The sequence below is a fragment of the Larimichthys crocea genome, chromosome XV (genome assembly GCF_000972845.2).
Source record: "Larimichthys crocea isolate SSNF chromosome XV, L_crocea_2.0, whole genome shotgun sequence".
Classification (NCBI taxonomy): domain Eukaryota; kingdom Metazoa; phylum Chordata; class Actinopteri; family Sciaenidae; genus Larimichthys; species Larimichthys crocea.
This window is the reverse complement of record NC_040025.1, coordinates 14,087,039-14,105,278: the sequence shown is the minus strand read 5'-3', so window position 1 is coordinate 14,105,278 and position 18,240 is coordinate 14,087,039. Positions and strand designations below refer to the sequence as shown.

The 18,240-nt window shown below is 42.2% G+C and overlaps 2 protein-coding genes across 6 annotated transcripts in view; one reads left to right on the top strand and one right to left on the bottom strand.

The window, feature by feature from the left end:
- The window catches only part of LOC104931656 (cyclin-dependent kinase 17), a 53,166-nt gene extending 35,132 nt beyond the window's left edge, over positions 1-18,034 (bottom strand). For 2 of the 5 annotated variants that reach the window (XM_027288459.1, XM_027288462.1), the window contains exon 1: positions 6,885-6,992. In XM_027288459.1, coding sequence (XP_027144260.1) covers positions 6,885-6,919 — 35 coding nt within the window. In that variant the 5' untranslated portion in view covers positions 6,920-6,992. Of the gene's footprint in view, positions 1-6,247; positions 6,365-6,884; positions 6,993-17,927 lie in introns of those variants that run through there. The other 3 variants (XM_027288458.1, XM_027288461.1, XM_027288460.1) reach the window with 3 other exon arrangements.
- LOC104933168 (transmembrane prolyl 4-hydroxylase) lies at positions 6,737-18,092 on the top strand. The gene is made up of 9 exons (XM_010748556.3): positions 6,737-7,166; positions 7,527-7,608; positions 12,461-12,657; positions 12,815-12,905; positions 13,962-14,124; positions 14,229-14,414; positions 14,743-14,833; positions 15,048-15,171; positions 15,932-18,092. Exons 1-9 carry the CDS (start codon positions 6,771-6,773, stop codon positions 16,144-16,146), a joined length of 1,545 nt encoding a protein of 514 aa, XP_010746858.2. The 5' UTR covers positions 6,737-6,770; the 3' UTR covers positions 16,147-18,092.
- The last annotated feature ends 148 nt before the right edge of the window (positions 18,093-18,240 follow it).

Here is an 18,240-nt window from a genome sequence, read left to right as displayed (position 1 = left end):
TGAGGAAAGGTCCTGGTTTCACACTGAAAACCGCCATCAAAGCAATACAATGTCCTTTTTTTGTCACATTAGCACTCTTCAGTTTAGAAGCAGAAAAACAAGCAAGCAATGTTATCTAATCCAGTCTTGTTTGTTCCCCACCATTAAGCTATTGATTCAAATCCTCTCATCTAATTCAATGCTGACCACGTTCACCCTCCATCTCTTCTTTATCAGGTTTATATCACCGTGCAGGAGTTTGTGCGAATCTGTGCGGGACAGCTGTGCACCAATCATGAGTTGTTATGGCTACCCCTGGCCGGAAATTCTGCGCTGTGACCAGTATCCTGCAGAACACCTCATGTGTATCTCCTCCATCACAAACAGCACTGTTCACACAGGAGGGCGTAGAGGTAAGAAACTGACTAACTACACACTATGCTTGAGTTGACTCATTCATTAAAAAAATGACTCAATTATGGTTTCACTATTTCAGTACCTCAGGCAAGCTGTCGGGATTGTGAGTTGGAGGAGGCGTCTTCTTCAAAAGACACATTGGAGACCTTTTGTAGGAGTGATTTTGGAAGTATTAATAGTCTTCCACCTCTTTTCTCCTGTTCATACTATCCTTGATATAAGATTTTCATGCTTGTGTCCATCTGTTTTCTTCCCAGTTGTGAAACTGCGTCTAACACGGCTCAAGTACAGTCCAGTCAGCCTGTCTCAGTTCTCTCTGGCTGCCAAACTGGTGTTCTGAGCATGGAACCCCTGTTAGGTGGGCCGCTCGCTCCCGCATCGAACTGTGGCTGGAGCGGGATGCCACCTGTGTAAGGAACATGACACGCCAACACCCGCGAGGTGGGACCTTTCTACTGACAGGCACAGTGCAGGGAGAGCGCCTGGTGGTCAATAAGGCGTACGCCTGGCAAAGACGAGACAAGGAGCTGATGGCGGCTGCTCGCAAATGGAAACATTACAGATGCAGGAGCTAGGATTATGTGCTAGATTAGAAAGATTCATGAAGAATTGAGATGTGAAACAAGCATTATACAGCTATGCATAGGAGGATAGACATAGCATTTAGATTTTGCCTATAAGAAACAGGACTGCGTCTCTTAGTCAGCTGAGGTCAAAGGAATAAAAGATGTTTTATAGAAAATGTACATATCTGTGAATTTTACTAAATATTGCTGGTCTATATTTGTATGGCTTTGAGAGAAAAAAAATAAACATTGTGCTCTAAACCCTGATGTAATGCCATTTATTCAAGAACATCAAATCACACTCAGTGCGCACTTACCGAACGCAGAGGTTTCAGGCTGATCGTCTTCATCTCGTGGGTTCTGTCCGGCACGAGGGACACCTGCTGAACATGACCCACCTGCAGATGAAGAACAGACGACATCATCAACGCTCGCAACCATAAGCATTTAAATGCATCGGGTCTGCTATAGCAGGTCCCAGTCACATTGAATGAATGATGAATTTTAAATCACTGATTTCATACATTAAATCTGAGGTGTGATTAACAGGGTTTAATAGGGTTTGACAGCCTGTAGTGAATATGTGGAAGTAGGCAATAACCCCTGAAAGTAGTTTTTTAATGTACTGACACTTTGTGAGTAGTTTTTATGTCAGTGGCTCTGCTTTTATTTTGGTAACACATACTGCACAGTAGGGTTTTTCGGCATATATGAAAATGTGCCACTTTTTTTTTTTTACCCGTATACCCTCATGCGAGGGAGGCTGAAACTTTGACTGTAGTCCTCCACATGCAGCTCTCTTGAAGCTGGGGCAGGATGGGCAAAGAGGTTTCACTGTCGCCGACTGATGCCGAGCTAGCCCCGTCTCCTTGACAAGATCCCCGGGGCCGTTGTTGTAGTGCACGTAGAGCAACAGCCGAAACATTCAGGATATACACGTGAAAGAAGACCATAACCACGACGAAATAAGCCCGGGACAGATGCTTCTTCTCTGGACGTGCTCGAGTCTGGCGGTAGGGGGATTGTAGGGCGATGTTAGCGGTTTGTTCTTCGTATTCCTCCTCCTCCCCTCCTCCTCTTCCTCCTCCTGCTGCTCCTGCTCCATGAAATCTTCCTGAGCGTCTTCCATTTTTTTGCACCAAACGAATGAATCACCATGGAACAGCAGAGATATCTATAGACTGGGTAACGTTACCGCCACTGTATATCACTTTACATCTGATTACGTTAGCTGGCTTGCTTGCCCGAGCTAACAGCTCGAGGCAAACCGTCACCGCGGAGCTCGTATGCTTGTCGAGAAGATCGAGCCTGTCGTCTTTGCTGCTTTTACTCGGTGACGGGGCAGCTGCGAGCCAAAAAGCAGGTATGGCGACAGTCGTTTTCTTTGCTAATAAATGTGTCATCCTTATGTCAAGTCCCCTAATCCCCTGTTAGCTGGCTGGCTGGTGTGCGCTGCCCCTGACAACATGCCTAACAACAAGCGGACAAAACTAACGACTGCAGAGCGGCCGCACGTCCGTCTCACGGTAAACTGCTAGCGACCTCTAACGGGGGACGCCGGAACAAAACGATGGTGTGGACCCCACTGATCATGACTTTGTAACATACAGAAGAGGACTAAAATATACTTCTATCAGTATTGGTTATACCAATACAGCATAAATTAATGTATTGTAATAATGTATTATCTTGAGGCCTAGCCTAGCTGTGAGAGTGCTGAGGTGCTTGGAAGGTGCTTTTGCCTTGAAAGTATACAATATTGTGGAAATGGATACCAGACATGGGACCAAGTCACACATGTGCAAGTCTCAAGTAAGTCTCAAGTCTTAACCTTCAAGTCAAAGTAGTCCAAGTATTTTTTTCTTGGGCAAGTCAAGTCAAGTCAAGTCCTGTAACAGGCTATGTCAAGTCAAGTCAAGTCCTGTAACAGGATATGTCAAGTCAAGTCAAGTCCTGTAACAGGCTATGTCAAGTCAAGTCAAGTCCTGTAACAGGCTATGTCAAGTTAGGTCAAGTCAAGTCCTGTAACAGGCTATGTCAAGTTAGGTCAAGTCAAGTCAAGTCCTGTAACAGGCTATGTCAAGTCAAGTCAAGTCAAGTCAAGTCCTGTAACAGGCTATGTCAAGTCAAGTCAAGTCAAGTCCTGTAACAGGCTATGTCAAGTCAAGTCAAGTCCTGTAACAGGCTATGTCAAGTCAAGTCAAGGCAAGTCAAGTCAAGTCCTGTAATAGGTCAAGTCAAGTCCAAGTCAAGTCCTGTAACAGGCTATGTCAAGTCAAGTCAAGTCCTGTAATAGGTCAAGTCAAGTCCAAGTCAAGTCAAGTCACTTTTGGCGTATTGTTGTAATTTTAGCTGCAGAATCTGAACTTAATATGATCGCTCTGTAACCATCAACATTATTAAAAAAAATAAAAATAATAAATAAATACATTTACATTCACATTTCATATTCACACTGAAAACATGAGTGGAATAACACTCAAGTCATTCAGTCATAGTGTCACAGTCAAGTCAAGTCGTGAGTCTTAAACTTCCAAGTCCGAGTCAAGTATTTCTTTTTTGTCAAGTCAAGTCACAAGTCATAAAAATGGCGACTCGAGTCCAGGTCACTAAGTCTCAAGTCCCCATGTCTGATGGATACATCTGTCACAACATACGTAGTATAAATATAAATACATAGTAAAGTGATCGAATTGTACAAAGTGCAGTATTTCAATACACTTTCCACCACATAGCCAGTATTTTAGTCATAAATCTGAACCCCACAAGTGTCAGAAATGTTTGACAGTCACCCAAATTTTCTGTGAAAAATGTATTGTTTAATTAATGCAGCTTATTTTATTTCTTCATTTTCTAGTTCCTGTTCTATTACTTTTTATGCTGCTTTTAAGGCTTCACACTCTTAGGAATAATTCAGGAGCACTCCAGCAATGTAGCATTTCTATAAAGATTTAAAGGTCTAGTGTGTATGATTTGGGGGAAGTGTATTGGGAGAAAAAAAAAATAAATATCACCTTAATCACCTGATTAATCACCTTGGTGTTGTTACTTTAGAATAAGTAATAATCTATAGAGGGAGCGGGTCTGCCTTCACGGAGTCCGCCCATGTTGTATCATCATTTGACAGGATCCCGGAGGGACAAACCAAATACTGGTTCTACATACTGGGACTTTTTTCGCGAGTTTGGCCACCATGCTTAGAAAGGGGAGGGTGATGCGAGTGGTACTCAGTCAGAGGAGATCACCGGGAGATGTCACTATGGTTTGTCTAAACACCAGCAGCATGTTTTCATTCATAAGTCAAATTCATTCACTTGGGCAAAACCCCATCAGGACAGTTTCAGCTAGTTCCTGCTGGATTTAGAGGGAGCTTTCCAGTGTTTGGAAAAATGTAGATATCATTAGAGTTATCTTAGTTGAACCTTAGTTTTTTTTTATTAAAAGGTTTGTTTTATATATCTCGGGTTGTAAATAGATATCAAGTGGCATTGTGAACAATTTTATATATACTAAAAATTAAGATATCTCTGTTTTTGCTGCTTCCATTTTGACCACTCTATTCGGTGATCTCTCTGACTCAGTACCGCTCGCATCACCCTCCCCTTTCTAAGCATGGTGACCAAACTCACGAAAAAAAGTCCCTGTATGTAGAACCAGTATTTGGTTTGTCCCTCCTGGGATCCTGTCAAATGATGATACAACATGGCGGACTCCGTGAAGGCAGACCCGCTCCCTCTATAGATTATTACTTATTCTAAAGTAACAACACCAAGGTGATTAATCAGGTGATTAAGGTGATATTTACTTTTTTTTTTCTCCCAATACACTTACCCCAAAATCTTACACACTAGACCTTTAAATCTTTATAGAAATGCTACATTGCTGGAGTGCTCCTGAATTATGTCCTAAGAGTGTGAAGCCTTAAAAGCAGCATAAAAAGTAATAGAACAGGAACTAGAAAAATGAAGAAATAAAATAATGCTGCATTAATTAAACAATACATTTTTCACAGAAATATTTGGGTGACTTGTCAAACATTTCTGACACTTGTGGGGTTCAGATTTATGACTAAAATACTGGCTATGTGGTGGAAAGTGTATTGAAATACTGCACTTTGGTACAATTCTGATCTACTTTACTTATGTATTTATATTTTATACTACTGTATGTTGTGACAGATGTATCCATCAGACATGGGGACTTGAGAGTTAGTGACCTGGACTCGAGTCGCCGTTTTTTTGACTTGTGACTTGACTTGACAAAAAATTAAATACTTGACTCGGACTTGGAAGTTTAAGAAATACTTGACTCGGACTTGGAAGTTTAAGACTCACGACTTGACTTGACTTGACTTGACTTGAGACACTATGACTTGAATGACTTGAGTGTTATTCACATCATGTTTTCAGTGTGAATATGAAATGTGAATGTTAAATGTATTTATTTATTTTTTATTTTAAATAATGTTGATGGTTACAGAGCAATCATATTAAGTTCAGATTCTGCAGTTAAAATTACAACAATACGCCAAAGGTGACTTGACTTGGACTTGACTTGACCTATTACAGGACTTGACTTGACTTGACTTGACATAGCCTGTTACAGGACTTGACTTGATCTATTTACAGGACTTGACTTGACTTGACATAGCCTGTTACAGGACTTGACTTGACTTGACTTGACATAGCCTGTTACAGGACTTGACGTAGCCTGTTACAGGACTTGACTTGATCTATTACAGGACTTGACTTGATCTATTATAGGACTTGACTTGATTTGACATAACCTGTTACAGGACTTGACTTGACTTGACAAAGCCTGTTACAGGACTTGACTTGACATAGCCTGTTACAGTACTTGACATAGCCTGTTACAGGACTTGACATAGCCTGTTACATAGCCTGTTACAGGACTTGACTTGACTTGACATAGCCTGTTACAGAACTTGACTTAACTTGACTTGACTTGACATAGCCTGTTACAGAACTTGACATAGCCTGTTACAGGACTTGACATAGCCTGTTACAGGACTTGACTTGACTTGACTTGACTTGCCCAAGAAAAAAATACTTGGGACTTACTTGTGATTGAAGGTTAAGACTTGAGACTTACTTGAGACTTGCACATGTGTGACTTGGTCCCATGTCTGGTATCCATTTCCACAATATTGTATACTTTCAAGGCAAAAGCACCTTCCAAGCACCTCAGCACTCTCACAGCTAGGCTAGGCCTCAAGATAATACATTATTACAATACATTAATTTATGCCGTATTGGTACTTTTACCTCAATAACTGATAGAAGTATATTTTAGTCCTCTTCTGTATGTTACAAAGTCATGATCAGTGGGTCCACACCATCGTTTTGTTCCGGCGTCCACCGTTAGAGGTCGCTAGCAGTTTACCGTGAGACGGACTGTGCGGCCGCTCTGCAGTCGTTAGTTTGTCCGTCTTGTTGTTAGGCATGTTGTCAGGGGCAGCGCACACCAGCCAGCCAGCTAACAGGGGATTAAGGGACTTGACATAAGGATGACACATTTATTTAGCAAAGAAAACGACTGTCGCCATACCTGCTTTTTGGCTCGCAGCTGCCCCGTGTCACCGAGTAAAAGCAGCAAAGACGACAGGCTCGATCTTTCTCGAAACAGCTACGAGCTCCGCGGTGACGGTTTGCCTCGTAGCTGTTAGCTCGGGCAAGCAAGCCAGCTAACGTAATCAGATGTAAAGTGATATACAGTGGCGGTAACGTTACCCAGTCTATAGATATCTCTGCTGTTTCCATTGTGATTCATTCTTTTGGTGCAAAAAAAATGGAAGACGCTCAGGAAGATTTCATGGAGCAGGAGCAGCAGGAGGAGGAAGAGGAGGAGGAGGAGGAGGAATACGAAGACAAACCGCTAACATCGCCCTACAATCCCCCTTACCGCCAGACTCGACTGCACGTCCAGAGAAGTAGCATCTGCTCCCGGGCTTATTTCGTCGTGGTTATGGTCTTCTTTCACGTGTATATCCTGAATGTTATCGGCTTGTTGCTCTACGTGCACTACAACAACGGCCCCGGGGATCTTGTCAACGGAGACGGGGCTAGCTCGGCATCAGTCGGCGACAGTGAAACCTCTTTGCCCCATCCTGCCCCAGCTTCAAGAGAGCTGCATGTGGAGGACTACAGTCAAAGTTTCAGCCTCCCTCGCATTGAGGGTATACGGGTAAAAAAAAAAAAAAAAGTGGCACATTTTCATATATGCCGAAAAAACCCTACTGTGCAGTATGTGTTACCAAAATAAAAGCAGAGCCACTGACATAAAAACTACTCACAAAGTGTCAATACATTAAAAAACTACTCAGTCACACTTTCAGGGGTTATTGCCTACTTCCACATATTCACTACAAGCTGTCAAGCCCTATTAAACCCTGTTAATCACACCTCAGATTTAATGTATGAAATCAGTGATTTAAAATTCATCATTCATTCAATGTGACTGGGACCTGCTATAGCAGACCCGATGCATTTTAAATGCTTATGGTTGCGAGCGTGTTGATGATGTCTGTCTGTTCTTTATCTGCAGGTGGGTCATGTTCAGCAGGTGTCCCTCGTGCCGGACAGAACCCACGAGATGAAGACGATCAGCCTGAAACCTCTGCTGTTCGGTAAGTGCGCGCTGAGTGTGATTTGATGTTCTTGAATAAATGGCATTACATCAGGGTTTAGAGCACATGTTTATTTTTTTCTCTCAAAGCCATACAAATATAGACCAGCAATATTTAGTTAAAATTCACAGATATGTACATTTTCTATAAAACATCTTTTATTCCTTTGACCTCAGCTGACTAAGAGACGCAGTCCTGGTTCTTTATAGGCAAAATCTAAATGCTATGTCTATCCTTTCCCTATGCATAGCTGTATAATGCTTGTTTCACATCTCAATTCTTCATGAATCTTTCTAATCTAGCACATAATCCTAGCTCCTGCATCTGTAATGTTTCCATTTGCGAGCAGCCGCCATCAGCTCCTTGTCTCGTCTTTGCCAGGCGTACGCCTTATTGACCACCAGGCGCTCTCCCTGCACTGTGCCTGTCAGTAAAAAGGTCCCACCTCGCGGGTGTTGGCGTGTCATGTTCCTTACACAGGTGGCATCCCGCTCCAGCCACAGTTCGATGCGGGAGCGGATCTGCCCACCTAACAGGGGTCCATGCTTCAGAACATCCAGTTTCGCAGCCAGAGAGAACTGAGACAGGCTGACTGGACTGTACTTGAGCCGTGTTAGACGCAGTTTCACAACTGGGAAGAAAACAGATGGACACAAAGCATGAAAATCTTATATCAAGGATAGGTATGAACAGGAGAAAAGAGGTGGAAGACTATTAATACTTACCAAAATCACTCCTACAAAAGGTCTCCAATGTGTCTTTTGAAGAGGACGCCTCCTCCAACTCACAATCCCGACAGCTTGCCTGAGGTACTGAAATAGTGAAACCACTAACTGAGTCATTTTTTTAATGAATTGAGTCAACTCAAGCATATGTGTGTAGTTAGTCAGTTTCTTACCTCTACGCCCTCCTGTGTGAACAGTGCTGTTTGTGATGGAGGAGATACACATGAGGTGGTCTGCAGGATACTGGTCACAGCGCAGAATTTCCGGCCAGGGGTAGCCATAACAACTCATGATTGGTGCACAGCTGTCCCGCACAGATTCGCACAAACTCCTGCACGGTGATATAAACCTGATAAAGAAGAGATGGAGGGGGAACGTGGTCAGCATTGAATTGGATGAGAGGATTTGAATCAATAGCTTAATGGTGGGGAACAAACAAGACTGGATTAGATAACATTTGCTTGCTTGTTTTTCTGCTTCTAAACTGAGAGGTGCTAATGTGACAAAAAAAGGACATTGTATTGCTTTGATGGCTCGGTTTCTGTGTGAAACCAGGACCTTTCCTCAGAGACGAGCACCAATTTGCATAGCTTTCAAAAGGTGTTAACCCTTGGTGATCCTGCTGCTAATTTAACTCTGGCATTAATCTTAACTTGATAAAGCTGTCTGTACGGGTTATTTTATACTGTACTAATGATGCAAACTGTGACCTTTTTAAAATATTTACACATTTTACACCTCATGGTGTCACAAAACCCTTTTGTGTAGACTTACCTTTCAAGGCAGATGGGTGCAAAGAGAGAGCAGAGGAAGATGCGGGCATCAGGGTGGCACTCTCTGGCAAGTAGTGGCAACCAGCTGGCACTCTGTTGTACAGCCTCAGCTGGAGACTCGTGGCCCAGCAGGTTGGGCATCCTCATTGTGTCATAACCAATGTTTTGGCACAAAGCCATGCCTGACGGGATAGGAACGCAGCGAGAGGAACTGCGGGGCTCCCACAGTCCACCTTCACGTGTAGAAAACATAGACCTGAAGCCAGTAGTATCGTCCTCATCCTCCCCTGCTGCAGCTCCTGGTCTAGAAACACGAGTATCTCCGAATCCAGTTTCAGTATTCCCCTCAATACTTGCCCTGTCCCCACCCTTGTCCTTAACTCCAGATCTGACCCTACCCTCAGACCTTGCTCGTCCCTCCAGCCCTGCCCGTAGCCTACCAGGACCAAGCACTATTGTGCTGCAGGGCCCAGCAAGCAGAAGGAGAAAAAGTAAGGAGACTGAATGGGATGGTTTTCTGGAGATATGATGAGGGCAGAGTACTGCAATCATCCTGAAACAGAAGTTTGAATGAAGGCGTAATCCTGAAGTGTGTCTCTTGAGTGAATGAATACCCCTGTGTGACAGTGCAGGAGAGGATGGAAAAATAGGTGTATTTATAGTGGGCGGTGATTACATTTGCATAGGAAGGGGTAAGGGGAGGTGTAGGGAACAGTAGGGAGAAAGGTTGGGGCACACACATTAAAGAGTGATTAGAGATGTGAATCCTCTTAGATTTCTGAGCAGATTTAAGTGTGTTTGACAGAGCTCAAGATTAGTAAGGTCGATGATTTGGCATTTGGATACTTTTGGCTTTCTGCCATTTCCATCCCCACAGCTTGAATTGTGGAACAGACTGGCCCTCATGTAGCGAAACTCCCCCCCTTCCATCATGCATTTTCTTTGAACCCACACTTAACTATCCTCTCCCGCCCTGAACTCTTTGCTTTTTGCACTTCTTTTAAACCCCCCACTCATCTTACCGCTGCTAAGTGGGAAAGGTTAGACACTTTTATGAAAACTTGATATTTGTTATTCAAGAGAATAGTAAGGAAACAATTAAGTTGCCCACAGCATGAAGTCATTTCAGAGCTATAACCCTTTTAGAGAAAATTATCAACACACAACAGCAACTATTTTGATAATGGATAAATCAGTTCAGGGTTTAACATTCAGTGACTGTATCTCCTGTGAGAACCATTTTACTTCCATCATAATAAAATAAGAATTTTGAACGTTGGGCATACATAACAAGACATCTGAGCCCGTCATCAGGACACGTGATGGGAATTTCTCCTATATTGTTTGGATGTTTTATAGACCCGATGTTAAATCAGTTAAATGAGAAAATAATCAGAATAATCAATACTGAAAATAATCAGTAGTTGAAGCTCTCGTGCACGCTGCGGCACATGCAGCTGTGTGTGAAAAAGACAAACAAAATTGGTGTCGTCCTGCTGTGTAGCCATGGCCTGATTCCTGTTCAGACAAGGAGGTCACTTCCTTTCCAGGGGAGAAAGAGACAGCGTTGGGAGGGAGAAGAGGAAGGCTCAGTCCCCCTTCATTCATATCAGTTATCCAGATTAATGAGGCTTGACTGGACAATAGGAATTAACCAAGTGGGTACAGTGTCAAACACACGGGTGACAAACAAGGCCTCTACTGTACAGGCAGCCAATGTACCGGAAGGCTTTTATTAAGAGGGGAAATGACTGACAGACGTGAATGAATTGCTGGTGGGGAACAGGAGGGAGCAGTAATGTGTGTCTTCACACTTAGATCTAAATAAGTTCAATTATAAGTAAGTATTAAATAAAATATTTTATTTCTGCAATTTATTTTAGTTGGACTTTCTGCTTTTACGACTTAATATTTTTTTCATAAACCCAGTCAGACCAAACAAACGAAATATTTAGGGACAGACCAAACTGGAGGAAAGAGAGTGACTCTTTCGATGTCGTGTTGCTTGGAACAACATTATTATATAAGTATAGTAAGTGTAAATGACAACGAGTATACAAAATCATATGTTTTTACTGATTTGTACTAATTAATATTAGCAACTGTGTACTCCCAGAAGCCCACACTGTTTCCACCCTCCTCTGGGAGGTCCAGTGTCGTCACTCATTAAACTTGCCTGTGGGATAGGCTATACCACAAATGGCTCACTGGGGAGTGACAGAGGGGAATAGCTTGGACTCATTATGTACACAGTCTATGTATACTGTGACTAAAGAGTTCCTGTGCTTTAACACCTACTAAAACATGCGAGACAAAAAGATAGAATTAATTAGCATTCTTTGTTCTAGGTTATCACAACATGTAAATTAATTATAGCGTCTGCATAAACGATCTTTTCTAAACACAGGTAAAATGATTAATTTATTTATGAAGGCCTATTTCAATGACAAAGTGTTTTATTAATGCACAGTGGTTAAGAAGTTTATTAGATTTGTCTTGCTTTTTATGGCCCACACGTGCCTAATCATACTAATTAGCATACACTGATCAAAGTATTTCAAAAATGCCCCTTCACTCTGAAAGGTTTTGTTAGGCAATCTAAAAGTAATCCATTTAGTCTGACAGATCAAGCAAACACTGTCAACAGAGATCTTCTAATCCACTTAAAAGTCAACCACTCACTCAACATCTCAGGTGTGCAATACAAGTTCCATTTTGTGTGTGTGTGTGTGTGTGTGTGTGTGCAGCAATTGTGATTGGGAATTTTCTGATGACGCATTTTTTAAATGAATTTTAATTGTTGGAATAGACATCTATAACTGTGTTACTGGATTAAACCTGCATCTGCAATAGAGAGCTTTCAGTTTGTTTTGGGGTTTTTTTTTATCAGTTAGTGGCTTCACTGCTACCTAATCATCCTGTTAATCTTCACATCTGAATGTGTGAATCATCATACACAGCAGTTAATCTGTGAACAAACACACAATGTCAGCCATGCCTTTGATTAGCATTGCATCATCTCCAAGCCCGTCTCTTTGATAGACTGTTTATCCTTGATCCTTGCTCTAATCTTGGGTAGACTGAGGTCCTGCTGCTATTATGATAATATGGACTTTCTTTCTGTGCATTTGGTCACGTAGTGTGACAGTTGATTTGTCTCAGTCTCTCTGGGGAGAACATAAGCTTCACAGGCTCCATTATAATTTGTAAAAAAAACTATCTGAGTATGTTAAATAAATGTGTCCCCGTTTCAAACTGGGATCTTTGAAAATGTTGGCAGCATCTAACCACACGTCCCAGGCTGCAACGTGTCCTGACATTCGCCACTGTTGTCTTTTTCCCTGTTCCTGTCAGAGATCCCTGGCTTCCTGTCTGAGGAAGAGTGTCGTGTGGTGGTGCAGCTGGCACAACTCAAGGGTCTGATGGAGAGCCAGACAACAGCACCCAGCCAAGAACAAGAGGAGTCAAACCAGCCACTACTTTCCCTCAGCACAGAGGAGGTCTTCAGTCTGTTGGACCTAAACCAGGATGGACTGCTTCAGAAGCAGGAGGTGAACAAGAGGGAAATATCTTGTATGCATATGCCTGCAGAGGTGGAGGGGGGGGAAATGGATTTCTAGAAAAATCCATTCCATGTAATTAGATAAACTATCAGAACATGTTATGCTTTGTGTTGAATTAAGATAAACATTCTGATCTCACCTACAGATTGTGAGTCACTCACGCTCTCGAGATGGAACTTGGTTGAACCCAGACAATTTACGGCAGATACTCACTGGTCTGGAAGTGTGCCCAACAGGTTAGTGCCCACTGTAGTTTGTGTGTCTTTGCCAGAATGTGTGTCAGTACATTTGCGACTGATTCCATACAGGACACAGTGTCATGTTTTTTGGGCATATACAGAACAAGTTGAATGACTTTTGTGAGGGATTGGCTGAAACTGAGTGTGACACGAAATGGAATTTTGAATTAAGATTAAGACGCATCTTAAACACAACAAAACTGATAAAAATGAGTAAGGATTCAGTCCAAATACAGAGACTGGTGCAGCTATTCACTGACTTAACAACTTGTTGTTGTTCAATTTCATTGTTCCTTAATTGACAGTGGTTTAAGATGAGCATGTGAAATTCAAATGTGTAACTGGACCTATTGCCACCTTTTGCGTGTGGGTGACTATTCCAGCAGTGGTTTTGTACTGATAACGATAAGTGGCTAATGGGTGGCTGTAATTGCGTGCAGGTTTTTGGAAGTGACAAGCCTCGGAAGAGGAGTGACACCATTTTGATCCGATGGCATTGTGCCAGGCGTTGTACACATCCCAGTCCGGATGTGCCTCATCCTATCTCATTAAAAACTGATTATTCTCCAAACCCCTTTCCTCAGTTTTCCCCCGGATCCGCTGTACCCCCACCCCGTTCCCTCCTTCACACTCTCCTCCCCTCCTTTACCGGGCCACCTCTTCTCTGGCACCCCAGAGCTATTGTTGAGGCTGGGGCAGGGTCTCCCAGGGGAACTGATGGGGGCCAGACATTCATTCAGCTGAGAGTAACATCATACGGTTGAACAAAGAGGGAAGGAATGGAGGCAAAGAGAGAAGGGACTGAGACTGTTCTCTACATTGTCCAAGAATTCAAGATTAAATGAAACTGACCTGGAATCGTGATGCAGAGTAACTAAAAGACTGGTTTAATGATTCACAGGGCTCCGTTCATATGTATAGTTATGAGGTTGTATTTTGGTTGTTATATTTTGAAATTAATGAATGAAAATTAAAAATCTTTTTTTTTTTATGTCCAGGCCTTAAACTGTATGAAAGAATAAACTTAGTATCCAATGCATGTGTTCCTGCCAGGGATGCTGACCCTGGAAGACTTTAGGCGTGTTTATGATGTGTCCCAGAACCCAGGACAGCAGCGAAGCTGGAAGCTCAAAAGTCAGTTCAAACAGAGAAGCAAACATACATGGCTTTACCAAGGACCAGGATCTCACCATGTCCTGCACACACTCAGGAACAGGTAACTACACACACACACACTTTATTGTGCTCTCACAGTAGTAGGCCATACACTCATGATATAAATTATACTTGTATTTTGTGCTCTTATTTTTCTTTGCTTAGACTAACCAGCCTGACGCGTCTGCCCTCTGCATTGGTTGAGCTGAGTGAGCCGCTGCAGGTGATTCGCTATGAGCACGGAGACTTCAGTAATGCCCACCATGACAGCAGTGCTTCTCATTCAGAGACTATCTGTGCACACACACGATTAGCAGGAAACACATCTGCTCTCACAGAGGTCTCCTGCAGGTACGTACGACTTCTGTTTAGTTTATGTTCAGTTACTTTGATGGTTTATTAGTTTTGTAATTTCACAGACAAGCTTAGTTATTTATTTAACTAGACTGATTACATTGACCTGTATTTATCACAATTTATTTATTTGTAAATAAATACACAAATTATAGTTAGTTAGGGAATATATTTCCCAAAATGATTACTTTCAAAATATATAGTTTTATTGCCAAGCTCTTGCAATTGCTTTTAAATAGTTATTCAAAGTGCAAAATGACAAAATAATATGAGATATTATTTTTTTCCACAATCTTTTGTCTCTTCCTTTCTTTTTTCATCCCAGATATCTTACCATGTTATTCTACCTCAGCTCTGTTGAGGAAGGTGGTGAGACCACCTTTCCTGTGGCAGACAACCGTACCTATGAGGAGCAGGTAAGTGTGCTTTCACAACCCACATTCATAAACCAGCAAAAGCCTCTTTTCCTTTTTTGGCCACTGTGAAATGATGACAACTGTGCATGACCTGAATGCTGCTGATAACACGCAGACGGTGCTGAACAATGACAAGGAATCTGACACCTAAGCAAACACAGTGTGCCAAAATAAATGATTAGACACAAGCTGTTTACAATTTTGTGTGTCCTAGGCACTGATCCAGGATGGAGTTGATTTGACAGATACCCAGGAGACATGTGCGAGGGGGAACCTGAGAATGAAACCTACTGCTGGGACAGCTCTCCTCTGGTACAACCATCTCTCTGATGGTAGAGGTGAGAACAGAAGGCTTTAGATATATATTTTGCACATATGCAGTGAGCGCTCTAGCGTGATGTTTTGATCTATGTTGATTTGGGTCCTTCTAATGTAAGAAGCAATCCACATAAAATGTACATAAAGCCCCATATCAATAGACTTTAGGCCACGGTCCAGGGAGACAAGCATGCAGGTATGTGGTTTTCATTCCAACTTCTCTGTGGATTGTTACAATACAGAGGTGGATAAAGTGTCACATTGAAGTGCTGTTCTCCATTTCGATCCCAATAAGTGGCCTCCTCACATATATTATGTAAACAATGATCTCTTTCAGAATTCATTAAAACAGTTTACCAGTATCAGCTCACTGAGAGCTTGTGAGGGAGCAAAATATTTGAATAGAAGTGACTATCATAACTTCTTGGACTGAAATCATGTTCTGATTGGATTCAGGGAGAGCGGGCCAGCTTCATATGAGACTCTGTGGTTGGGTGACTCCTGTGAGCAGGTCTAATCTATTTTAGCAATCAAGGTCTAGCTTATTGAAGTATCTAATAAAGCAACAACACATAACAGCTATGCCATGAGTCATCACAGCAGTGCTAATATCTCACTTGATACCATAGTGAGAACATTTGGCTGGGGAAAAGACAGAAGCTTTTTGGTGTGCAAAGAAACATTAGTCATTAAATCATCCAGTGTTATCTCTAAAAGTTAATTAGAGCTTCTTGTTGACATTTGCCTGAATTTGTTCATCTTCTCCCCTACCTTTCCTAGGTTGGATGGGTGAGCTAGATGAGTATTCCCTGCATGGCGACTGTCCAGTCAGGCGTGGGGTAAAGTGGGTGGCCAACAGCTGGGTAAATGTGGACCCAGATCACCAGCAGCAGGCCCGCTACCAGAGACTAGTTGCTAAAAGGTATCAAGCTAAGTCGGGCATGGAGGAGCATTACCAACCTCTCTCACACAGTGACCTCCACCAGGATTTATAGCCGGGCCTTTTTAATGACGGGACAAAGCAACAGTAAATGTAAAACTGAGTCAATCTTGCATCTATGAGGCCAGTGAGGCCTGACAGACTTTTCCACAATGGCGGATGCTGTAGTCGAAATGAAAATTGCACAAAAAACCTTCCCAGATATCTTTGTCATTTCAGTAAATCTGTCTTGCATCATATTACGTCTCTCAAGCCACTGGACATATACTTAATATATAAGTTAATTTCATTAGGAACGTTTGGTGAATTTTAATGTAGAATTGTGGTGGGCAGATGCATTGGTAATAACATACAAATAAATGAAATAGAGTGAATGCCATTTTATTACGCCTTAAAGAAAACCCTTATTTAGAATACCAGATATATACTATATGGAGACCGTGATGCAGCCAGTCTGCTTCTCTGCCTTCCATTTGGGTTTACTATGCATCTGCCCTTCAGTGTTATTTATTGTAGAATTAAAAGCCTTTTGTTACAAGCCATATCGCAATATTCATCCGTGAATGTGTTCATGAGGGACGTTTTTTGTGAGATCATTTCTATCCATTCTTGTTTGTCTCTTAGAGTTTATCATGAAATGTTATTTAATAAGGAGTTTGCCACACCGACTGCAAACGTGGGGCCGTTCTTGCCTGGACAAAACGATTGCTTGTCACACTGGCTGTGGGAGGCGAGCCCTTTCAGGTGTAATTCAAACTTAGGTCTTTTATTTATTTATATATATATATATTACTTTTGTTTGTGTTTCTTATCCTTGCAAATCAAAGATATTTAATTGTCTGAGAGTATTTATTTGAGTGTTTGTGTTTTAATTTATTACCAGTATGATTTAAGTTAAGGGAATGCATATTTATTACAGTTTGATGTTGCACTGAATCTGTATCTGTATTTTATTGTATTTGTTCTATGTCATGAACTATATAAAGCAATGTTTTGTTAGTGCCGTTCTGAGTGTGCTCATTCATGCAAACCTGTTGACGTGGACAATGTCCACTAGATGTCGCCCAACGTTAAATACAACACTACAATGTCTGTGAGTTAAATACAGAAATGGTTCTCAAATTCAGTATGGCCAGTGACTGCGGCAAAAATCACCTTTCAAACCACAAACATACTTTTGTGAGCTTTGATCCCCCCACAGGCACAGTGCTAGTGGGTGAAGGTTAGGCTTCCTTCAGTAGTAGGAAAGGTGGTGGTGAAGATTTAGGGGATATGGGCCCTGTGAGAGAGCACACCTAAAGGTAGGAAAAGGTTTTCCACAGTTAAAGTTGAAAAAGTTACTTATTTATTTGGGGGACACTTCGCACCCCAAGTTGCATGCCCTTCACTCCGTCGTCTCAACAATATGGAGCAACTAAAGCAGAGCAAGACGCCACCCGACAGCTCTTTGGGGGCATTTATCTGCAGTTATTTGTGTGTGTGTGTGTGTGTGTTTTCAGGTCAAGGACAGAGGCAGTGCAATAAACCCATCCTTGTGACTCTTGTCTCACTTTGACTGAGTGCTGCTGCTGATGCTGTGCGCACCGCACTGTGCTGACTTTAGCCAATCAACAGAGCCGGCGGCGGGAGTAGGCGGGGTGAGCGTCCATCATAGCTAACGGACCGTGCGGCAGGTCACATTCTTCGTTTCGCCCGTGGAGCTGCGACATCACGTATACATCTATGTAGATAGGTTCATGGACTTCTGACTGGACTGTTTATATACAAGACATCTTCACCCAAAGGCGCAGTATATTTTTCCATTTAACTGTTATCCATGAGATTCTTCAGGCTTACCTTCAAGTGCTTCGTCGACTGCTTTTGAATCTCCTTTGTCAACGGCTGAACTGACTGCGGCGCCTTGTGAAATTTTCCATCTCTTGGCTCGAGCTGAAGGTTTCCAACGTGTGATAATTATTTTAAAAAAAAAAACAAAAAAAAAAACTGCGATTTAAAAAAAAACAAAAAAAAAAAAAAGAAGAGAAGAAGGCGAAATAACAAACTCAGAGAAATAAAAAAAGAAAGAACTGGAGCAGTGCTTACTGTGGCTGCATCTCTGCGTGTCTGCCTCTGTAAAGCCCGCCGGGTGCCTTGTTAGCTGGGCACATTT